At 47.5% G+C, this 23,713-nt stretch overlaps 1 protein-coding gene across 3 annotated transcripts in view; it reads left to right on the top strand.

Annotated features, from left to right (window-relative positions):
- LOC107221130 (paired box protein Pax-6) overlaps window positions 1–23,713 on the top strand; it is a 66,136-nt gene that overhangs the window by 22,272 nt on the left and 20,151 nt on the right. For all 3 annotated transcript variants that reach the window (XR_006905074.1, XM_015660026.2, XM_046744095.1), the window contains 4 exons: window positions 2,166–2,331; window positions 3,240–3,420; window positions 17,700–17,887; window positions 18,461–18,570. Coding sequence is in view for 2 of the 3 variants with exons in the window: in XM_015660026.2 (XP_015515512.1) it covers window positions 2,166–2,331; window positions 3,240–3,420; window positions 17,700–17,887; window positions 18,461–18,570 (645 nt within the window). In the remaining variant the exon portion in view is untranslated. The remainder of the gene's footprint in view (window positions 1–2,165; window positions 2,332–3,239; window positions 3,421–17,699; window positions 17,888–18,460; window positions 18,571–23,713) is intronic.

The following is a 23,713-nucleotide window of genomic DNA, read 5'->3' on the forward strand; positions in this document are numbered from 1 at the left end:
GGCCGATCCCCCCTTTCGAAAGCGTTAGCTTTTCTACCGCGTGCGTTATACGTGATAGACACAATGGAACCGACATACCGATCGGAAAACACGATTCGTATTCGTAGGTATACCGTATCTGCGAGTTTTTCCTCTACCCCACGATTCACCCCGACATTTTCTCTACGTGTTTACGCGTCGTAATAACAATAATTAATTACATTATCCCGCATTCACACTTGCAGGTGATGGTGGTAACGTACAGTAATGGCTGTCTTCTTTGACTCCTCGTCTCGCGATTTTACGGTACAATTTTCGTACGCGTGAAATCGAATACACGGATTTCAACGAATTCCTTAATCAACGTACCGAAATACCGATCTTAATTATTCAGCACGTGCTACAAAGGACGTAAGTAAGGACGGACAAGAAAATGTCGACGTTCAGTTAGATGAATATTTTTGTATCAGGGTGTGTATGTGTAAGGTGTAAAGTATAACGCAGTGCGAGGTCGTTTTTTACACGCTCAACTTATCGCGTATGCGAATAGACTATACATGTATATATACAGTATATGTATAAGCTGTTGACGCAGGATAATTCCAGTAAGTACGAAAAGCGACAGATTTCCCAAGAGTTAATGGAGCGTGTATCGGGCATTTATTGCGACGCGAGTGATTACCATAATTTTTCCATATTTCCGTGCAAAGTTTATTGCGTGACACACACAGAGCATCGAAGCCGTGATTATTCGTCTGTCGCGGGACGTCAGACGTCCTCTCCCATCTGCTCGGCAGCACCCCCCCGACGCCTCAAGGATGACTAGGCAATTTGCGAAAAGCTCATTGCGAGACCACCAGGATCACTCGAGTATCGGCGCGAAGGTCGCGACCTGGCGAAGATGCAGAGGAAGAAAAAGATCGAGCGCAAGTTCATATCGTGCGACTGTTTTCCGAACAATGATACGAAGCCTGGTGGGAAGAGTGCGTTTGAGAAATCGAGGTGCCGGTGCTCCACCCCCAAGCTTCGAGGAACGGCGTCCCGACGCACACAGAGACGGCAGCGCCCTTACACCGAGTGGTAAAACCGGGAAAAGAACGACTCGGAGTGACACCGGCAGAATAGGCGTGGCCGCTCAGCCGCGATCTTATACACCGAATAAAAGAGACTCCCTTTTGAATAATATAAGGACTGCGAAGTCGTCGAGGACGACGGCCACGAAGCCTGATACAGCCGCCTTGAATGAACCGCCCGGCAAGGAGCCGCTCGAATCTCTCTCGAATGGCTTGTGCGCCTCGCCGCCGTGGCTGGCTTGTCAAGGACACAATGAACCGAGGTTATCTATTACAGGGACCACGCTGCTCGCTCCCTGTCCCCCCGCCTCCGAGCCTCTCGCTCTCCTCGCCTCTCCTGCCGCTGCGCAGAAACTGATTTAGCGATTTTTTGCCAACTTTTCTTTCAATCGAAAAGGAACTTATCACTTTTCTTTTCATGGAGTACGAGATCGCCATTCTTCATTCCTCGTTTTTGCCGGCCGCAAGCTTCACTCGAGCAAAGCATCGGCGAAGGCGAGATTTAGCCGTCCGTATTATTCGGTCCTCGATTCGAAGCTCGAACACCTTTCCCGACGAGAAACGAACGTTGTCGAACGAGAACAACGATGCCACGATGATATTTTTTTTAAGGATCCGTTAATCCCAGATAGCGTTGAATCAAACGCCGAATAGGATTGATCGATACAACGGAGCTAAGTGATTTGACTTTGAGCAATGGTGAAACGAAGATTTCGTAGTTATACTAGAAACCACTGATCGGAAACAGCGGTAAGAATAACAAGACAAGCTTACAGTTTTTACGGCAAAATCACTGATCAAACGGCCAAAATAAAAACGAAAATAATTCATCGTTAACAATCGTGGCTGTAACTTCGGTCGAAATACACTCAACGATCAGCCATGTGCCGGCATGGTTTGATGATGGAGGATAAGCGTCCTTGTAATGGACGATTCGATCAGCGAATATTTTGTACACAGTCTGTTCGTCCCTCGACTTGCTCTCTTCGAGTCTCTCCATCTAATTCTAAGTTTGCTTTCTCCGTATACTTCCTAATTTGTACTTACGGATGACCACCCTCGTGTAACGAAACATGGTTCCATCTATCTATCTATCCCAATGTCTTGTTACAGGACACAGCGGGGTCAACCAGCTAGGAGGAGTCTTTGTCGGAGGTCGACCTCTACCGGACTCAACGAGGCAAAAGATTGTCGAATTGGCGCATTCGGGTGCGAGGCCGTGTGACATCTCGCGAATACTTCAAGTGAGCAACGGATGCGTCTCAAAGATCCTTGGCAGGTTGGTTGAAATACTGCACACACGCACGCACGCACACACACACACACACAATCGAATAACCACGCGCTGCGCTAAAAATCGACATAATTATAATTTAGAAAAAGGCTTCTGATTTTTCACTCTCTCTTCTTCTTCTTCTTCTTCTTCTTTTTCTTTTCTTTTTTTTTTTCCTCCTTTACTAATCAACGGAGCATAGGCAATGGAATGTACGCATCTTTAACCGCGATATTTTTCGTCAAAGAAACTCCCCTCTTTTTACCCGTCAGTTTTGCGGGTTCGCCGATGCGACTGTAATTAGGTTTTCCGCTTGACCTTGTCGATGCGGAGACAAGCTGCTCTCGCCTTTTCCAACTTGTGTAGGTACCAGCTCGAGTATTTTTTTCCACGAAGCTGTGAGAGTTCGAGGTGAAAAATAGAGAGGAAAAACCGTTCCGACTGTAACGATATGAGAAAAAAAAAAAAAAAAAAAACACCAAAATAGCAGAAAAAATGAAAATCTTCGGCGTACACGCGAAAATCTTGATACCTTCATCGTTCGCTTCGTCCTCGTTAACTCCGACCTCGAAACCGTTGGCCACAACCTGGCTCAGCACTGCCACGAAGTCACGGCCCGGGTTAATCCACCGGTATCAAGTAGATTAGCTCTGTTCGTAGTCGGACAAACGATTCCGCCCGTGGTTCCGAGATTCGGGGAGTTCGGAGGTCGGAGGCTGGTTATATCCGCGAGGTCGAAGAGGAGATAATCCTGTGCCGTGGAAAATCAGTAGACAAAGTAAATTAAAAGGAGGGGAAAAAGACGAAGAGAAAGTTACGGGGAATTCGGGAGCAACGCGCGTTATACGCGCGCACTAGATTCACAGACTCTATCTCCGTCTACTAAATTGTACCGAAAATTCTTATTGTTGCAGGTACTATGAGACGGGCTCGATAAGACCGCGTGCAATCGGCGGTAGTAAACCGCGAGTGGCCACCGCTGAAGTTGTCAGCAAGATTTCCCTCTACAAGCGGGAGTGTCCCTCGATTTTCGCGTGGGAAATCAGGGACCGTTTGCTCCAGGAAGGCGTCTGTACCAACGACAATATACCCAGCGTGAGTACGATTGCGTTGTTCGAACAATACCGCGCGTCGGCGTCGAGGAAACGCCGATAAGGGGGTGAAATTTTTTCGTCGGCGAACCTTGACGCCTTGGCGAATCCGCGTTTCGTTGAAGTTATTCACGTGTGAGACAACCTCTCCGACGTGACGTCCCGCTCGAAGGGGGAAGGTAAAAATTGATCCTGCCTCCGGTCGCGTCTCAAGGTCTGTCGTAGGCTCGGAACGTTAACGGCGAGGCGGCGGCTGCCGGCGGGTGATGAGAAAGGCGAAGAGAGAGCGGATCCGGACGGAGGAGAGACCAAGAGAGAATGAAGGCAGAGGAGGGCTGCGAGAAGAATAAAAGTGTCCGTGACTCGCGAACCGGCCGTTGCCATGGTTATTTGCATGCGTCCAATAAACGGTGGCTAAGGGGCTCTCGCCCGCTCCCTTCCGCCATGATGGCGTGGGTGGCGATGGGGTGAAGGACGGGCGAACGGGGCGAAGAAAGAGGGTCGCTAAACTCCCCCTGCAGCCGCCCTCCCGTAATGGCTTCGAAGGAGCTCCGAGGAGCGAGGAGTTAAAAAACGGAGGAAGCGCGGCGCGGGGTGTTCCAGAGGGAGGGATGGTCGCGAGGTTTCTATCCGTTGGAATCTAGATTACGGGAATACGAGGTTGTACCTACGAGAGATGCGAGACGAAGGGGGGGGATCAAGTAGCAAAAAAACTCACGCTGTGCACCGGTTACAATTAACGACGAAGTATAAATTCCTTTTGACGTAGTTTCGAAACCGTTGTTACGAGCACGGTTCTGGCTCAGGTCTGGAAGTTCGACCCGAATGTCACAGGCGATTTCGCAAAATACATCTTATTTTCGATTAATATACCGATATCGGGTTTCCTCGCGATCGTTGGCCTCCAGGCTGTAATGATCCGCTAAGTATACGCGAGCCGGCCTCTTGAGTTGCCTAAGAAGCCGCTAGATTACACGATATACAATTCTTTGTCCAAAGCTGAAATTCACCTTAACGTCAATATTGTTGAGAAATAATATCGTTACGTAGAAGAGTTACGTACGTCGGGCTTTCTAGTTCGCGGTAACGAGACCGATCCTTCAATTCATTCGGATTCTTATTTTTTTTGGCCTTTTTTTTTTATAATTATTCGAAAATTCTCCCCCTATCTTTCTCTCTCTCCGTCACTTTATACACAGTCGATTTTTTTCCTGATGGAAAAAACCACGAAGGAAGTGGCTGATTGGAGATAATCGTGAATTCGGTCTGATAGCGAATCTGCACACGTGAATAGGTACGGGGTTCAAGTCGAGGGGTTCCTGCGGGATGCGATATTAAATATAAAATTTTATAAGAGGCTGCGGTGGGCGGAGGGGGGAAAAACGGGGGGTGACAAGGTGGTAAAAACAGCGAAAAATCAGGGGAGAGAATCTGGGTAACTCGGGGTAGGTATAAGGTATACAGGAGGACCGGCACCTGCAGCGTTGCTGCTGCTGCTGCTGCTGCTGCTGCTGCGAAGCGTATCCAATTTGATGGCATTACAATAACGGGGGTAATGTCTGAGAATAATGAAATTTCCCCCAATCACGAGGACTCGCTCGGAATACGTTTCCCGAGCGCTCACCTCATCCTTCTCCTTTCCTTTCTTCCTCTCTCCCTTTCTCCCTTCGTCTCTCCCCCCTCCCTCCCTCCCTCTCACTCTCTCTCTCTCTCTCTCTCTCTCTCTCTCTGGCTTCCGGCACTATTCCCGAAGCCTCCATTGTCTACGCGACATGATCGCAGAGTGTGTACAGATCGCTTTGGAATTATCTCGATTAGCCGATCTATTTCTAAATCGAGTTTTAGTCCTCCATATACACGGAAAAAAATGTAATGCAGATTTTACATCACCTAAATGTACACGAATTATGGTATATCCACGTATAAGCATAACGTAACTCTTACCGTTGGTTCCTTGACTCTTATTATCGGATTTGTAACTCTTGCCACAAATTGCTGCAACACCAAAAAATGTAAAATCTACAATATATTTCTTTCCCTGTAACTTCTGACGTATTTCATCTCGCGCATATCTTACCGCCTTTCTCAATTTTTACGTTCCAACGACTGCAGCATATACAGCTGGAAACAGGCATGCGTACAGTGTTTTCCAATCAGTTCTGAGACTCACCCCGAAATTCGTTTATTTCTCCGCACCCTTCAACCTCTCGATCGTGCCTTTTCTTCTCGTCGTACTTCTCGCCCCGCATAAGCTGCGCGCTCCTTCCACTGTATCATCACGCAATTTTCTAGCGAAAATTTGAATCCAGTGACGCGGGCAGATCGCTCGCGCCGGGTGTTGCCGCCGGCATCGGGAAAGCGGGGCGGCACGGCGGGGTTACGTTCGTCCAGCTCGGCGTTCTGGTACCCGGATTTGAATCTGGCACCAGGCGGTGGAGCCGAACCGTTATTGGTTTAACCGCGTCACTGATTCTGGCTTAAATCCAGCGGCTCTCATTCCTTTTTCCGTGCCCAAACTCCCGTCGACACTTCGCCAGGCAAATCCCGCGGTATTATTATATAATATCCAGATGTTTGAAGGCGGACTGCTGCATTTGAAGAAAAAAGAAACAGGCGGAGATAAATTTAGCAGCGCCAAGTGTGTCCGTAATTCGATATACCTGTACATTCCTCTTATATATACTTCTGTATTACTGTATTTAGAAAATATGGTCACGGTATAAATATATTAAATATTTAAAAGAAAACTTATTTCATTCGACTCTAACGTCGTACCTATAATAGGTATAACACTTTACACACAGCTATGTAATTATTTTCGCAGAGATGCGTTATCGGCGAAAAAAAGACGTTTAATATTACCCGCTTGTCATTTTCTACGAGAATATTATCGATTTAGAAGAGCGAAGCAAAAAAAAAAAAAAAAAAAAGGTTTCAAAATTGAAATACGAGTATAACGACGCTTTTCCAACGGTGTAAGTTTGATCGACGATTTCCGAACGTTTAAACCGCGTTCCGGTACAAATTCCAGGGAGCACCGCTGTTCGGGAAGATTACAGTTGTCCAAGCGAACCTCGGCGTGCAGGCGTGATGTTTCATGTCAATAATGTCCCGGGACACCGGCGAGGGGAAGCTGGGGGGGAGGGGGAGCGGAACGCGGGTTCCGCGTGGGCGGCATTTCGACGCGGCGTGGACACTGCGTAAATTAATCGTCTCCCGACACCCCCGGCAAACCCGTCCCCGTCCTCTTCCTCTTCCTCTTCCTCTTCCTCGCGAATTGTTTAACTGAGTGGGATCCGTGCGTGCCGCGGGACTGCGTTACGAGGTCCTCGGCCGGGCCGCGTTCCGCACCCTCGAACAACTGCGGAGGCATGTAACGCACGCCCTCGGCTCGTGTTCTACACGTTCGAGATTGTCGCCAGTGTCCGGTACCCGGGTAAGCGATGGGTGAAGGGGTGAAGGGACGAAGGACGGCAAAAACGATTTAAACGGTTTGACGCGCCCCGCGCGATTCGACCGCAACTCCGATTCCTCCGACAGTGCTGCCTACGTTTTACGCCGCGCTCCTCCGTGATGTATTAGCAATAGGGATGAAACTCGCCGGACCGTCCGAATCGAAAGTTCGGAGAGGAGAGAAAAGTGGTTGAAAAATGTTTAGATCTGCGATAATGACGGTGAAAGCGAATCGAAACACATCGACTGTTACGTGTAGGTAATAGATATGGATTCGAACAAATGCGAATGACACGAGCTGCAATAATAAGGTTAAACGCGTAACTTGAGAAACGATTTTTTGTAATTAGAACGTTCGGAGTGATTGAATTCTCGTGTTTTTCAGCCGATTCTAACGATTTTAGACACAGATCTCCAGAGATTGCTTGAAATTTTTTTTTATACAAATCTGTAAGTTGTCACCAGACTGGATAAGAAATATATATTTGTACAAGTACGGTACAACAGATTTTTGTCAATATATTGTTTTACATATTTCCGCCTTACGTGTGTTCCTGCAACGTTATGCAGACAATTTGTGAGGACATTGTCGGCAAGCGAAATAAGTCAAAAAACATCAAAATCGGATCAAAGACACGGAAGTTGAATAATTTTGGACGTTCTAATTATAAAACCTCTCGACAAATTGTCGATATCTAAGCTTGCGTTTTGGGAATCCTCTCAGATTAATTTCTCTAGCGTAAAACAGAGATGTTGTTTCCATAGTTCGTATTACGATTCGCTGTATCATTCGTGCAGCTGATACCATAGTATATTTTCCGAACAGTTTTTCCTCTCTTCCCAACTTTTGATTCGGACGGTCCCCGGCCGATTCATCCTTAACTACACTACACGTACATTCGCATCGCGGTTTATCTCGACACCGTCCGAACCCCGAGTTGTTTGTCCCGCGCTATACGTTCAATTACGTATTCCGTCCGCGTGCTCCAGGGGCGTCAAACACACTCGCAGTATAATCGTGGGATTAGATTCAATTCTTGTCAAACGATAGAACGATTAAACCTCTTTTATCATTCGTTTCTTTTTTCCGCTCTCGAAAGAAACACTTGCATTTGTAACGTTTCTCTCCCTCGCAGACGCCCGCAACGGAACAGTTGCACACTTTAACAATCGTCGTTTCCACGCAGGTGTGGAGAACTATCGAAGGTGAAAGTCGGCGTTTGCAACGGCGAAGTGGGAAAATAATAAAGCGCAAGTCTCGAGCGTATTTCTTGACCGCAAAAGTGGGACGAGACGCGTCGTTCGAGTATCATAAATCAGGGGAAAGGGGCGTATAGCCCCCTATATACGCTATACCTGGTCTACTACGACTCGTTGCCTTAGAGACAAAGAGAGATTTTCTCGCTCGCGGATATATCTGAGCAACCGAATATATTTAGCGGGGCTCGATTTGTGAGGGTGAGTTTCGGGGTGACAAAGCTCGGCCGGGAAAAAATACATAATGCAGAAGCCGGACGTCTACGCGCGACACCCTCTGACTCGGACCAAGTCACCGAGAAGCGCAGAGAGAGAGAGAGAGAGAGAGAGAGAGAGAGAAAGAGAGTCAACGCGGAAGGCAGAGCCGAGAGAAGAGAAGAGTTGATACTCTCTCCCTCTCTCCCCCTCGAAACCCGCGAAGCTCCCTCGTCGATCGTTCTTCGTATCGTAACGGGGGTGCATTGATTTACGCAGGGTGAAACCGTTCGCTGTTTTGCCATAAGAAAAAATCCTACCACCTTCCCCTCATACGGCACAGAGGACGATTCACTCTACTCGCGTGGAGAGTTTGCGCCGTTTTCAACCGTACGTTTGAACCGGATATCCGACATTTTTTAAATTATCATTTTTTTTATTTTTTTTTTAGACACCAACTTCAGACTTTTTATCGTAAGATTCGCATCTCCGAGAGCTTTGTCACAGTGAATAATTACCAGATCTGAGAACGGACGTAAAATGCAGGAAGGAACGAATGAACCGTATAATCCAATGGAATTAGTTAGAGCGTAAAATTTTCGAACCCTTAGTCCGCAGGGATTTCCAAATCGAGAATAATCGCCGCAGGTTCTCTCTTAACATTTATCTGGCACCTTGGGGCCGTTCTTAAACGTTTCTGTGATGTAAAAATTTTTTTTACCATCTTGAAATTAAAAATTATTGTTGCTGTTTTTTCTACCTTGTAAAAGAGACTTGAGTGAATACCCAAAAAAAAAAATAAAAAATAAAAATCAAGTCAGAATATAAAATTGCTTCGGTGCATGACCCCAAGGTGCCAGCTAAAGGTTAAGAAACCAAACCACTTCGACAATACCGATGCCAAAAAAGCTCGTTTTTTCACCGATCGAAAGTTTCGCGCAATATCGGTGTATACGATAATAATATGAAATAATTACAGGATAAACAAATGAAGAAGCAAGGTAAAATTCCAGGATCCGATCGCCACATAAAAGAAGAACGCTCGAGCGATTAAACGGTCGAATATGTAAGAAACGGTGATAGACGAAGGGAGACAGGCGGTACATCGTACAAAAACGGGCGGGTGGCTCGCCGTCCGAGAATCGAAACCTGCGGAGGACTCGAGGGCCGAAAGATCTCCCGGAACGATAAACCGCGTTGTTATCCACACGCGGAGGCAAGATGGCGAGCTGCTGTCCGAGCGGGTAACGTCAAAGTCGCTCGAAAGCACTTCGAGCGGGCTGCAACCCTACACCGGTCATCGGGTTCACGGTGCGTGTATGGTTACGCACACGCGGAGCCGACGCGACGGGGCCCGACGGGGCCCGACGTCAGAAAAATGGGTCCGGGGCCCGGTGCGGACTCTCCGAGTTGGACGGCTCATTGTCAGCGGCTCGTTTAACGCGATTTCACCGAGCCGAAGGGACACCCGCGATCCACTTTACCTCTCTTATTATTATTGTTATTATTTTTGTCGTTGTTGTCGTTGTTGTTGTTATTATTTTTTTAACCAACTATCGGACGTATCGACTTACGCCCCACGTCGCTGCAGCCTTTTCTGACCCACGCAACGCCGCTAAAGTTTCTCTCCGTGATCAAGCCCGAGCTGCTTTGCCCCTCCTCTCTTATCTAGTAGCTACCATCTCAATTCGTTTCTGAGAACTCCGGTTCACGCAGACCGATTCCTCGAAGTTTCACGAGACATCGCATTATTTTCTCACCTCCTGATGTTGATCGTTTTACCGATTATGTAAGCAATATATGTACTCTTCATCTTTAATTTCTCAAAAATGATCCGATGAAAATCGTTCGGGTTTAAATCAAGTTACGCGGATCGTCAGAATTATACCGTGATGCGAATTCGCGTGTGTGCAATCTCGAAGGGTTGACAGTTTGTTCTGCAATTAAAAAAAAAAAAAAACATCGTACCGCCCCAGCGTCGCGTCCGTATCGTCCATATCACAGCAACTCAGCTTTCGAAAGCTCGAGCCCCCGTCAAGTATCGGTTTTGCCGACCTATAGCTGGTAGATAAAGAAGCGGACGGTGCAGAAAAGCGTAAGTGCGAGTGAGCGTGTCGGATGAGTTGAGTGTACCAGTTATTGACCCTGTCCCAATTGCTGACCTTTTTTCATTGTACCTGTTCGATCGTTGGTTACAAAATTACCAAAAAATAAATTCGTAGTGTCTAACCTTCCAGGAATTGGCATTGTTCGTCGAGAAATTCACAGTTTTCGCCGTCAATTTATAATTTTGGAAAATAAAAGGGTCAATAATTGGCACGCTTACCTTACGGAATCGGAGGAAGACCTTTGTTACGAAATATTTTTCGCTTTTCTATCAATCCACGCCGCGAACCCGACGTAGGTGGACTTGAATTGTGCAGCGGCAGCCATTCAGCCAGCGAGGCAATATCGCGCGACGCGTGGCGCGTTTCCCCCGCTTTTTACTTCCCCGGCTTGACCCCCTGGGGTGCTTTCGTTAAATACTCTTAGCGATGTTCCCCCGTCTATGCAAGTGTGCGTTCGGAGGGTACGTAGCCGTAGGATAACCGAGAGTGAGAGAGCCAGCTGGCAACGGATTTAAATCCGCGATTATACACCCCCGGCATCGTATCTCCTCGCCCTTTCACCGCTCTCTATCTCCCTCGCTCTGTGTTTAAATTGCGAATACCGCGCGTTCCTCGCGTTCTATTTAAATCTAATTTGTATCCCGTGAAGTTCGGTTCAACCAGTGGTGAACGACTCTTTACCAGCAGCTATGCCGGCACGAGGTTTACGTTTCGCGGTCACTGCGGAACCGGCATCGCGATGATCTTGAAACACTTTTCATTTTTTTGTTTCTAGTATTTCACCCGTGCCCTCTCGATTTTTTTTTTATACTCACTTTTGGCCGCTACCAAAGCGGCTGCGTTTCTCCGTCGCGACGAAACAGGAACTTCGTTATTACGACGCCTTACTTTATACATATAATAAAACGATATCTCTCCCGGGTGCAATTTACACATGAAGTGGCGGCGAGGGTGAATTAAGAGCCTATAATGTAACTGCTGGGGTGACAAAGTTCAGGTTATAATGAACACGAAGACAATAAAGTACAGTTATATAGATAAATGGAAGTTGAAAATATGATTACATCGAAATGAGAGTAATCGAATATATGTTGAAACTCCTTGAATTACAGAAAAAATAAAGTGAACAAAATAAAGAATAAACGAATATCGAAACAGTCTGAAAAAACACCACCACAAGTTAATATTGCAGGGGGAGAATAGAATAGGACGAAACTCACGTCGTATCGTTCGCTACAATCCTACACGCGGATCGTGGCGGGAAGAGAAATGGCGGGGTGAGATTGAGTCGTCGTCGTCGTCCGGGTCGCGGTCTGCAGCCGATGCCCGAATTTTTAACCCGGATGGATTTCCCACGCCGAGGCCAAGTCCTGGCGATACTTCACTCGAGCGTCACGAGCCGGGGTGACACGCGGGTCGGTTGCAGGAGCGGCGGCGAGAGGGAAGCTTTGCAAGTCGCGTGCCGCGTGCTTCGGATCCGCGTAACGAGTGTAATTGCCGGTGATTACCGGAAAATTGCCATTTTGCCCTCTCCCTCCCCTCTAATTCATCGACTTTTTTCCCGCAAATTTGTGCACGTCGTTGAGGTCCTCCGTCCAACGCAAGTTTCAATTTGATGATCGGAATTGGAAAAAACGAACCTGCGGGAATTAAGGTGGATTGGATTTGAGAAAAATTACGAAGGTTCTTGGACCGAAATTGATAATTTTACACAGTTTTATCTCACAAACTGTTGCGTTCTTGAGCTACGAAAATGTCTTGAGGGATTTAGAAATAGAAAATAATGGAATGGTAGAGAAAAGTTTGGATATCGATGATTTGCTTTGCGTCGCTTCGAAATTTAAAAAAATTCAGTACGATCGTTTGATCACTGAAGCAGAATTTATTCTTTTTTACCAGCATTCGATTCGATACTGCTATTAATTTATTGATCGTAATTATCAACAACATCGGCGAAATGTAGAATCTACTATTTTACGATACAAGAATGATATAATAAGATAAGCGAATTACAGTGAATTTGTAGGAAAAAGTCTTCCGAATAAAACGAGTCGTGATATCGAACGAATCTATCAGACTTTCAACAAACGAATCCTCGATATCTACAGTACTACTCTACGACTTAAATATCTTCAACCATTTTCCATTATCCCTAGAAATTTTCGTAGCTTACGAGGAACTGCGCCAAGTGTAGGACTATCTCAATTGACGTCCAACCCGCCTCCTGTATAAAAGAACAATTACCTGCGCACAGAAAGCCCGATTCAATAAACTCAAAAGCGGCCAACCCACCGCTTGATCCGGCGACTGAAATTGGCCGCAGAAAATTACAGTTTACATGGTAAAGGTTTTGCGAGGTGAGCAATATACAGCGGTGGCTAAAAATTCGGGGGGTTTTTGATTATTTGGTTAGGCGATGGGGTGCCGATCACCTAGCCTGCAATTTCCTCGGGCGCTTACCGCGGGTAGTCGAAATCGTTGTCGAGGTCGGGATCGGGGGCTGGCTAATGACAGGTTGCAGACCCGAAACCCGGGATCCCGGTGCCTGCAAGCCTGCGAGTCGAGGGCGAGACACGTGCTCCTGCTATCATTCGCACCCCCATTGCGATCTGATTCCGATCGAGAACGATTCCGTCCCGTTCCCGTTCTCCCGCACGCCGCGTCGTTCGTCAAGGGCTTTATAAGCCGTGACCGTGATCGTAATTCGCGATTCGTTATGCCACCTCACCCTCCGTTCAAATCCTCTCTCGTTCTCTCTCGATTTCTTTCCCGCACGATTCCTCCCATCCCTGGATTATGTCATATTTAAACGCGTGCCGCGTGTTATCCACGCCTCCGCGAGTTGAATAAATTTCAAGAAACACGTCCGAGTCTCTCGCGAAGTTTCGAAGTTGCGATCGTATTTCTTGTACAGCGCGCATCGTCTGAATAGTTTATCATTTTTATCGCGCGAACAACGACGACGAAGGACACGGATTTTAGCCTATAGTCCAGAGACCAAGAAAAACGAGAAAAAGCAAGTAACGACACGGCTGAAAAGTTGACGAAAAAAAAAAAAAAGAAAAAAAACATCGTAGCAATTACTCCCGAAGCGCGCGTCATCGTCGTGACTGCAGAAACAGCGTGGATCAACGGAGAATTGCACGGAGTGTACGAGTCGGAACTCGGCTGAGATTACACGCAATACGTGTGAGGAATGGAATGGGGCTGCAGATACACCGCGGCTGGGGGATGCTGCTGCTTATCCGATCCCCGCGCGGCAACCGGAAGTCGGTGAATGGCGAGCCCTTACGCCGTGCATGCGCCCCGTCACAGCGCGTGTTTCCGCCCGCCTCTTCCTCCGGGCTTTCTGCTATTACCCCGGCAGAGCGGGGAGAGAGAGACAATATTATGACGTCTCTATCCGGCTCTCCGGCTCTCCGACGCCCCTATCGCTGCTTTTCCTTTTGCCACTTCGCACTTACCACTTCACGCTTCATGCTAATTTTATTGATCGAGCCTACGAGGCCCTGGAGACACCGGGGTGCGGGTACCGCGACTTATTATTCGCAGCCAAAACGCGGGGCGACGAGGAGGCTGATACGCTTTTCATTTGCTGCAGCGCGACTGAACGCAGCGCTGATATTCGAGGACGGACGTTTCGGAGAAACTTGCGGAAATCGGTAAACGCGTGCAGCTTCGGAATTCACTTTTTCTCTGTAACGTTGAAGCTTAACTTTGTAACAAAGTTGAACGGCTACGTGTATGTGGAAGAAAGATCTCCTGGAAAGCTTGGCGAAAGCTCGAGGTTCGCAAGCGTGTTATCTTTGCGTATCACCGCGATTCCGGCGAGTTTAAACTTCGCTTTACGCCCTCTGAACCCAGAGTTCAGGATTCGAGATTTGGCTTGACGTGAAATGTAAACAGTCAACGGTAAAGGCTCGCTAACTGTCCTCACGAGTTAACCCTTCGAGTTACACGTTATTGTGTGATGTGTATAATAAGATTCTTTTGTTTTTTGGAGTCGCTGATTACGAATATGAAATCAGGTTGAAAAAAAATCAAGACGGTGGATCCAATATTGTGGACGAAAATTTCAAACGTGATCGAATACGGTCAAAAAACTCTATGCAAAGGTCTTCGGAGTCGCTGATCGGATTCGCCCTACTGAATTTTCAAAATCTGATTTCAGATTCGTAATCGACGACTCCGAAAACTTATAATTTATGTAAAACATGTATAAGTGTGAAGGGGTAACTTTCTCGAAAATGAATTATTCCTTCAATTTTCACGATATTTTCAATCAATTTGTTTCTAACAATAATAATTTACGTTATAACGCAACAATTACTCTCGAGAATTGAAAACCTATTAGTATGCTATCGCAAATGTTGAAAATAGAAACAAAAATGTTTTCACAGTTCTCTAAACATGCAAAAAATGGATGTAAAATAGGTGGTAAGAATACTTACCACTCTGACTCGAAGGGTTGAGGAGCGTCGCCGCAGCACGAGTTCCGGCCCAGCTTGACATGTAATTCCACGCACAGCTGAGGGATCCTTGCGGCTAGCGGTGTTTACAATTTCCTCATCATTCACGGGCATTGAGGTGATCCAATTGCGCGACAAAGCGTCGGATCCGGCGGCACAGGGGCGGCAATAAAGCGGCAATGAATCGCGACGATCGCTTCGATTCAATTCGTGAATCCCAAGTGCCGGGGCAGCGCAAACACACGAAAGACTCTAGAGTCCGGAGTCTAGGGTCTGAGCCAAGGCAGCCGGATCGGCGCGCTAGAGCGACCTAATGGGATGAAAAAAGGCGGAAAGGAGAAAAAAAGGAACGAACTGACGTGGATCTCGACTCGGCGAGTGACGTCGAGTGCCGCGCGTGCATTCGTTCGTTCTTTCGTTTGTCACCCGGTGATTGACGGCAGTGACAAATAAGCCCTTTGTACAGGGACTCTGGCTGCCGCTCCCTTCGTCCCTGTTCCTGCCATTCTCGCACACATACCTGCACTTTCGGTTCCTGCGCGTGGTCCAGCTTTCCCTAATTGTCCGCATGCCCGTATTTATATCGACGCGTAGAGAGGGACGCGGTTCGGTTCGTTGAACAGCTACGCAAAGTATAGTGTCAAAACACTCGAAGACTCCCCGGATCGTCTCAAGTGATTTCGAGTTGTGGTAAAAGTCTCTTCGATTCCTGTAACCGATAATACACGTGGTTTCAATGATTATTCTATTCGAAATTGGATAGGTTGAAATTACCGTAAGTGCAGTGGGCATCCGTTATTTGGTGGCGTGACGCAAAATACATGAACATATCAAATAAATTAAAAGAAAAAAAAAAAAAATGAAATTTGACAATTCTATATTTTTGCTTCTTTGCTTCGACCCAATTTCCACGATTCGACTATTCAACGTTTATACATATTTCTATGAAATGGACATTCGCGTTTTTCGAAATCCGGTATTGCGACCCTTCTGTTCTCTAATCCTTATACACTATTAGCTACGCCCATGAATTTACTCCCATCGAGTTTTATAATTCTGACAAAAGGTGCGTTGTACAGAAACATCGAGGCGCGAGTAGCGGCATAAAAAATATCTAGAACCTAGGAATAATTCGAATTCGATTTTCCGTACCGCACTCACAGCACGAGCCGGATGTTGCGGATACCGAGAGGGTGAAAACGTGGCCGGGGTTCAGGGCTGTCGAGTCGCATCAACGCCGTGGGCCGGTGACACCGCGACGCCTCGGCGTCGGGTCGTCGGGGCGCCGGGACGCCAGGACAGCGTCGTCAAGGAGCCCTCGAGAGCCGCGACGCAGGCGGAGCCGAAGGATAACGCGGCTTGCCGTCTCTCCTGACCAATTTTAGATGTAATCCAGAGCTTGTCTGACTCCCGGACACCTGGGGGGTCAATCACGTGACGCTGCAGAATCCTGACCGCGGAGACTGCGCCTAGGAAAAATAAGGAAAAAGGATTAGAAGGAAATAATAGGACGAGTAGAGGACGGATCGGGGAAGATGAAACTTTTCAAACTATCAGACGCGGAAATAAGGAGCCGAAGGAACGCGGAAGCGCTTAGCTCTCGAGCTTTTAGAATTATTTCCTACGTAGAACCGCGTCTCGCGATTCGTGTGAATTACCGATCAGAGACGCGGCTGTGCACGAGCAGCAGCTTCACGCGGTGAATGCTCACCTAACGAAAAGTACTTTGGAAGTGGAAAGATTTGATCCCTTAATGCCGGAGTGACAATTTCTCTTCGATTTTTTTTCTTCAATTTTTCATCAGATCTTGATCAAATCTGTGCACAGAAAAGAAACATTCGCAGATTGGAAAGATTGTCTCTCTTTTTTTCTCTCGTCTCGAAAATCTAAAACCCTGTAGCAATTAGTCGGTTATGATTCTTTTGGAAGAAGAAAAAAATATATTTTTGCAATCGTTCGAATATTGTATAAAAATACTGTAAAATTTAAGTCTACAAAACGTAAAATTTTATACTCTGGCATGCAGTTTGCCTCACTCGTATTTTACACGTCAGTTCCAATTCCGTAATAACAAATAAAGTTAAGAATAAACTCACCGACCGAAAACAAATTTTTCTCCGAAAACCGCGATATTGTCGAAACGCGTAGTATCTGTACATATAACAGGTATACTAAGTAAATTGCCTCGAAACCGGGAAAACTCTTTTTCACCGATATTAAAACGTACCAACACACGACGGCACCTGGCGAAGGGTTTTATTACCTTGGTACATACGCAATTTGCAATATACACGGAGTGACGCGAGAAGATTTGAGCCGCAGGCCGTCGCAGTCTGCCGTGGAGTGTGAGATGTACGCTGTGAGAATATGCATTGGCTTGAAAATCCCCGCAAGTCCCCGACGTACTGCGACAGGAAATGCAGTGTATCCGTAAAAGTCCCCTGGTGCGGTTCGACGGCTGCAATATGTGCCTGCGAATAAAGCGAAAGAGTCACCGAATCCCCCCCAGCAAAGCGAGAATAACGTGTTTCTTTTTAATTACCATACGCGTTGCGTTTCATCCACGCGTGCTAATGCCCGTAATAAACCCCAGGAGGCGTTTATCAATCGGCAAACATCGTCCCAAGGTTGGCGTCTCAGCGAATAAGGCTGAGTGCCTGCGGGGCATGTAACGATTTCAACTTCCCACTAATTTTTTTAAAAATTTTTTATTTACTCAACAATAATAAAATAATAATAAAATTATGTATAATGAAATTAGATCTAATCCTCATTTTTTCTCCTCTCCCGCTCCGCTACAGGTATCGTCTATCAACAGAGTGCTGAGGAACCTCGCTGCCCAGAAGGAACAGACCCAGCAACACCAGCAGCAGCAGCAGAGCGTCGGCGTCGGCGTTGGCGTGGGAGCCGGAAGTCCCGCCGAAAGCGTCTACGACAAGCTCAGGCTACTAAACGGCCAGGCGACCGGCTGGCCGAGACCTAATCCTTGGTAAGTAGTCACGGTACCGGTAGCGTCAGACGGGCGAAACAGCTTTCAACGGTTCGCACAGTTCCACGTTGATTGATTCGATTTTCAAAATTGTTCAAATTCCATCGCAAAGTTCCTCCGTCTACCTAAAAAAAAAAAGGGCACTTGATTACTCGGGACGAAATGACTGCGGTAAAAGTACCTCCGTCAATTATTGCTTCGGGCATTGTTATTTCGCAGAAATATTTCTCGAATTTCATCATCAGTACATCCAATACATCCCCCTGCACTGCATCGAATCGTAAAAATCACGCATTTAATCGTCAATTTCGTACATTTTCATTTAATTCAATGAAATTAATTTTTCAAAACCGCGATACTTTATCATTGGCATATGCAATTATAGCAACTATTTAAAGATTATCAAATCGTTTCCGATTTGTCGTTCAAACTTTACGAAGTAATTATTTTCCAAGGTCTTTTTTTCTCCACAGTGCAAATGTCCAGTAATTGTTTCCGAAGTAATCGAATGCGCTGAAAAAAAAAAAAAAAAAAATATTTAGACCTCGCGATCTTCAAGTCCATCGATTTCAGGTACCCTTCCGGTCCCGGGAGTCCGTTTCCGTCCTTGCAGCCGAGCCTGAGTCCAAGTCACTGTTCAGCGCTGCCGCCAGACACGGCGGACATTCTGCACGCGAAAAAGGGTGAGTGCGGATTATACAAATCATTTTGCGGATAGAACGGATTGATTTCAATTGAACAATGACCGAAGGTGCAAGGGGTATAACGTGCTGCACGATTCGTCGGGTGAAAAGTGTGGAATAATTTCTACTACGCGTGGGTGTGCGTGCCGTGTAGTCGGGCGCGTGCACATGGCGGAGCTTTTGGAATATAATTGTAATTTGGTGGGCACGGCGACCGCGTTTCCCCAGTTTCCCGTTCCCTTTGCCGGTGCTGGGGCACATCAAACGCGGAACTCCTTTGGGGGGAATTTTTTTTCCCCCTCCTCCTTTCTCTCTCTCTCTCTCTCCTTCTCTCTCTATCCCGCAGCAACGAACCGGGGGAGGGGGGGTCTGTCACGGACAGTGGCGGTGGTTATTAACGCGCGGTTAGCCACCGCGCTTCATCCCCACGCGTTCAGAACCAGAGAGGCCGAACGCAATCCCGAAAATCGTGGTCAAAATTAATACTGGAATCGAGGTGATAACGCGCGATAAATTCGTGCCCCCGTATAAACGGTGGCGATTTGACCCGAAGAATTTTTTTTTTTTTTGTTTTTGTGTTATCGCGAATTCTAGTGCAAATGTTCAGAGCTTTATGTTCGAAACGACGTTAGGTAAATAATACAGAGTTTAGCGATGCGGAGAAAAGCCCTGCGCGTAGATTCGAATGAAACTTCCGCCCGTCTGCATCCGACGAGGGAATATCGCCTGGAGGTTGAGGGGGCGAGTAAAGTGGTATGGGGGCAATCAAATATGGCAACAGTTTCGACCGCTCAGAAGCACGTGAGCCCTCGGGGGGGGATTTATCAGCGGTGTTTGAGATCGGGTGCGGCGGCGCGGTGAGCGGGATCGTTTTATAGGATAACCAGAAGCCGGTGTTCCGCAGCTTTGCCGTAGGAGTTTGCGAATTCGGGGTGGGTGGCGTACCCGCTGCACACTCGGAAAGCTCGAGTGCCCGGGGCGTCGAGTCGTCGTCGCCGTCGTCGTCGTTGTTGTTTCGGGGTCAAAGAAACCCCGGCGAAACAGATTATCCCGCAATCATAGCCGCGGCTATACCGATAACTTTGAACGTTTGTTTGCCCTTTGACGTTGGCGAACTGCATCGCAACGCTGCATCGCAGTTGGGAAACGCACGGATCGCAATCTTCGCTTCTATTTTATTAATCCCAGCTGGTATCGCACGCGCGTAGACGCAACGTGCCTCGGTGGATCGCAATCAAGATTGCCGTTACCCTCTGGCATTGCGATGCATCGCGTCGAGACGGAAGGCACCGGCCTTAACCGGAGTGCAGGAACTGGACCGAGAAGACGAAACAGAAGAAGAAGAATAATATGGCTGACAATGGAGGCGCGTTGTCGGAGGGTGCAGCGGGAACAGCGAAATTTTTCTCGGCCTGCGGAGGAGAAAGGGGAAAGTTTCCGTTGTGCGATCATAACGGCGAACGCGAGGCGTACTTTTTCGTACCTACATCAACGAGATGTGCTCAACTATTGTTTTCCACCTTCGAGACTCCGGCGGAATGTCTGTGCTGCAACGACGAAAAATAAAACAAAAAGAAACTTATTCCTAGGTCGCGGAAGCCGGAGTCTCGATGACGCGGTGGACGCATCCGGTCGACTTCTCATCATTCCCGCGAACATTCGTCTGTCGATACGAACATGCGGCTTCAGCCTCGGATAAGAATGGAAACAAAAGACTGACGCCCTTGTTCGTAAACACCGACACGTCCTGCCTGTTCCGACTGCTGTTTTAATTATTTCTGATGAAAATGCGACGGGAGATCTCGCGAAAGGGTCGTCGATGACGGTCTCAGTCTACGTGCAACGATACGCGACGATGGATTTTTTCAACGGTTTCACTCGACTCTCGATCGATGATACCTATATACCTACTGGTTTTTCGATGTTAATCTCAATGGAGAATCGAAATTTCCGAGACATTCGATGAAAGCGATGGACAGCTACGGAATTCGAACCTCTGCAATAAGTGCGAAGCCAAAGAACGCCAGCGAAACTTGTACGTATAAGCCGGGGAATAAATTATCGAGTCGATTGTTCGACGCATACCGGATCTATGAATTAGCCGCGCTTCAAGAACGCGTTGACAAACCAGACAGACGTGTGCGGAGGTGAAGGTGGGCGCGGAGATCTTATCGGTATACATACTCGATAGAGTCCGGTTGTGGACACAGACGCTGTGATAAAAACGTATAACCTCATAGACAAAGAGAAGGCGAAGCGAATCGACGGAGCGAGGGCCCGACTGGCCCAACTGGCCGGAGGTAGAACGGACCCCCGACTAGCGGTGGGTAACCCGAGACGTGGCGGTAGGTCGGAAGATTGAGGCCCGAGATAAATGTTAACGCGCGACGATCGCCGAGTGACGGGGTGACCGACGATGACGACGACGACGAGTGACGCGAACCGACGGCCCACCGACCCGCGAATCAGGGGAGAAACGGAGAACATCGAACGGGGACCGGGGAAAAAATTGAAGAAAAAATAAAAGGAACCAAGAAAAAGATATCGAAGAACGGCGAGCCGAGAGGAACAAGATCCACTCGATCGATGCGTCGTGGGAGCCGGCCGAGCGTCCGATAAACTGGAACTGCTCGCCGAGGGTTTTGCGGGTATTATTTTACACCTCTGCGTCGTCGGCGAAAGAATTAACCTCCTGTGACGATCGGAGAGTCGTATAAGGATCAAGCCGCGTGAGAGACGAAGATCCGAGTGATATCGTTGGTGTAAACAGTTCCTTTACGCGTTACACGGTAACTTCGCACTGCGTAACTCGCAGGATCGATGAATCAGTCGTGCGATTAGATTGTCGAGGAGGGGACTCGAGCAAGCCTCTCGGCATCTTTTATGACGTTTGCAAGGCAGGCGCGGTGTGGATCGAAGATTCGATCGGCGAATATGGCAGCGAATATGCATCCTCGCGTGTGGAACGAGCGGATAGGCAAAGAATAATGGCGGAAAAAGCGTCGAGTCATTGTCAATGAAACCTTGAACCTTCGTTCGGATGTCCAAAGCGTTACGCGTACAGTAAAGGTACGCGTGACTAGCTACTCTCGAAGCTGATTGTGAGTTACGGTGTTTGACAGGCTTACATACTATTAGAAGTAATTCCGTGGGTGTGATGCGTATCGATTGGCATTACCAAGCGAATAAGCAGCCCGTTCACCCTTCGCCCTGCAGCGGTAAATCGCAGGGTGACGGGGACGGGGATAAGTATGAGAAAAGACACCGCACCCTAAACCTGCGGCGAAACTCTTTGTCGCGTATCGCCCCATAGCGTCGCAAAACAGCTATCCGTTATAGGTAAGCGGAATGATCCGTGATAGGTGGCACGTCGAAGCGGAAGCAAAACGCCTCGAGGACGCGAGGCGTCGTATTTTTATACATATATACACGCATACATAATATTCATACGCGAACGGATCAGCAAAGCGGAACGAATTTGCAAAAAAAAAAGAAATAACATCATTGCTTTTGCCACTCGGTGAATTTAATTGAAACTACAAAGGTGGAAGGCTGCGAAACGGGCCGCGCCGAATGCGGTCGCATTCTTGGCCGCACATTGAACACAACGTGATGGTTTTAAAGAGCCGGATTATTCCGACCCGCCCCCGACATCCACCCATTCCCGTGAATCCCTCCGCCGGGAGTGCCGAATGCCAAATCCCTCATTGGCGGTTTTCCCGAATTTCAGCCTCAAATAAACGCCCGCGGTGCCAGACTCTGATGCTGACCGCAAAGCGCGAACGCCGAGCTTTGAAGTTTGCGTTGCGCGTTTTGTTTCCACGGATTTCCCGAATTCGTTGAAATTTCTCCACCACGCACGCCCTGCAGGAATTCGACTTGTGTACGTTCCGATTGTACGCACGGCCTATCGCGGCGGTTTTCAACTCCGTTCGAGAAAATTAACCGATCGAGATTTCTCCTGCTGTCGGAGAAAACTTTTCACTTGTTTGACAAGAATAGTGGGCATTTTTTTTTTTTACAAAGTTACCTAACGCCGCAGAATGATATACAAAATGTAACTGACTTATTTTGACGCGTCGATAATCCTATCTCTAGTGAAATAATGAGTTGTAGTAAAATCAGCGCGACCAAATCATTGGTACAGGTAAAAACTTGATACCGAGGTTTTTCATAACACCTCGAAATTTTTGTAAAAATCAAATAACACTAGCCTCAGTTTTTTGACGAGTCTGCTACGTAGATCTGATTTTGCAATTGCAACGAAATCCTTCGACTCGTGTTAATACCAAACTTTTTCGTAGAAACTACTAAAATACTTCTGTTTCAGGCGTAAAATAATTCAGGTAATTATTATATCGATCTCTTAAACTCACTCATGACGGCGTTGCTTTGTCCGTCAAAACCGAACACTTTAGTGAACTAACAACGAGTAAGAACATTTGAAAAAAATACTGATTTTCGGAACGCTCTGTGAGGACTGTAAAAGTTTAGTACACTGTCCGGAATTGCGAATACCGTAACTTTCGTCAAATCCCTCTCAAGTTTCCTCCTCGGGCTTTTGACTGCAACAACCCCGCACCGCATCAACGCAAGTATATTTCTCACGCGACGTAATTCCCGAAGAGACCCTTGCACACCTACCAAAGTCGTAGGTATGCGTGTAGATGTATAAAAAGGACTCCCACGATCGGACCGTTGATTAAGACGGTACGAGCGGAGCTCTGTTGGCCTGCGAAACTCATTGTTCGACTTTGGCGAGCGTATATTGTATTCTCCGTACACACGGATGCGACTGCGTATAGTTGCACGCGTATGATATCGACGAGTTATTTGCGCGTACGACGTGTAGGTAGGCATGCGATTGTGCTCCGCGTATAACAGGCGGCACACAGAGTCGTCCGTTCGCCCCGTGGATGCGAATAAGGCCCGATGGCTTCTGCCTTCGCTCGACGGGCTACAACAGAGCTTGAGCAAGGAAGGGGTAAAGAGGGCAAATTGAGAACAAAAGGCTACCGTGAAAGCAGGTGCCTCGCCAAAGGCAGAGTTCGACGTATGCGTCAGCGGGAGGCCCCCAATCACACCGACAACAGCAAAGACTCGCTAGCGAGGGCATCGAGCAGCTTCCGGAATTCGATCCTCT

Source organism: Neodiprion lecontei, chromosome 6, assembly GCF_021901455.1.
Source record: "Neodiprion lecontei isolate iyNeoLeco1 chromosome 6, iyNeoLeco1.1, whole genome shotgun sequence".
Classification (NCBI taxonomy): Eukaryota; Metazoa; Arthropoda; class Insecta; order Hymenoptera; family Diprionidae; genus Neodiprion; species Neodiprion lecontei.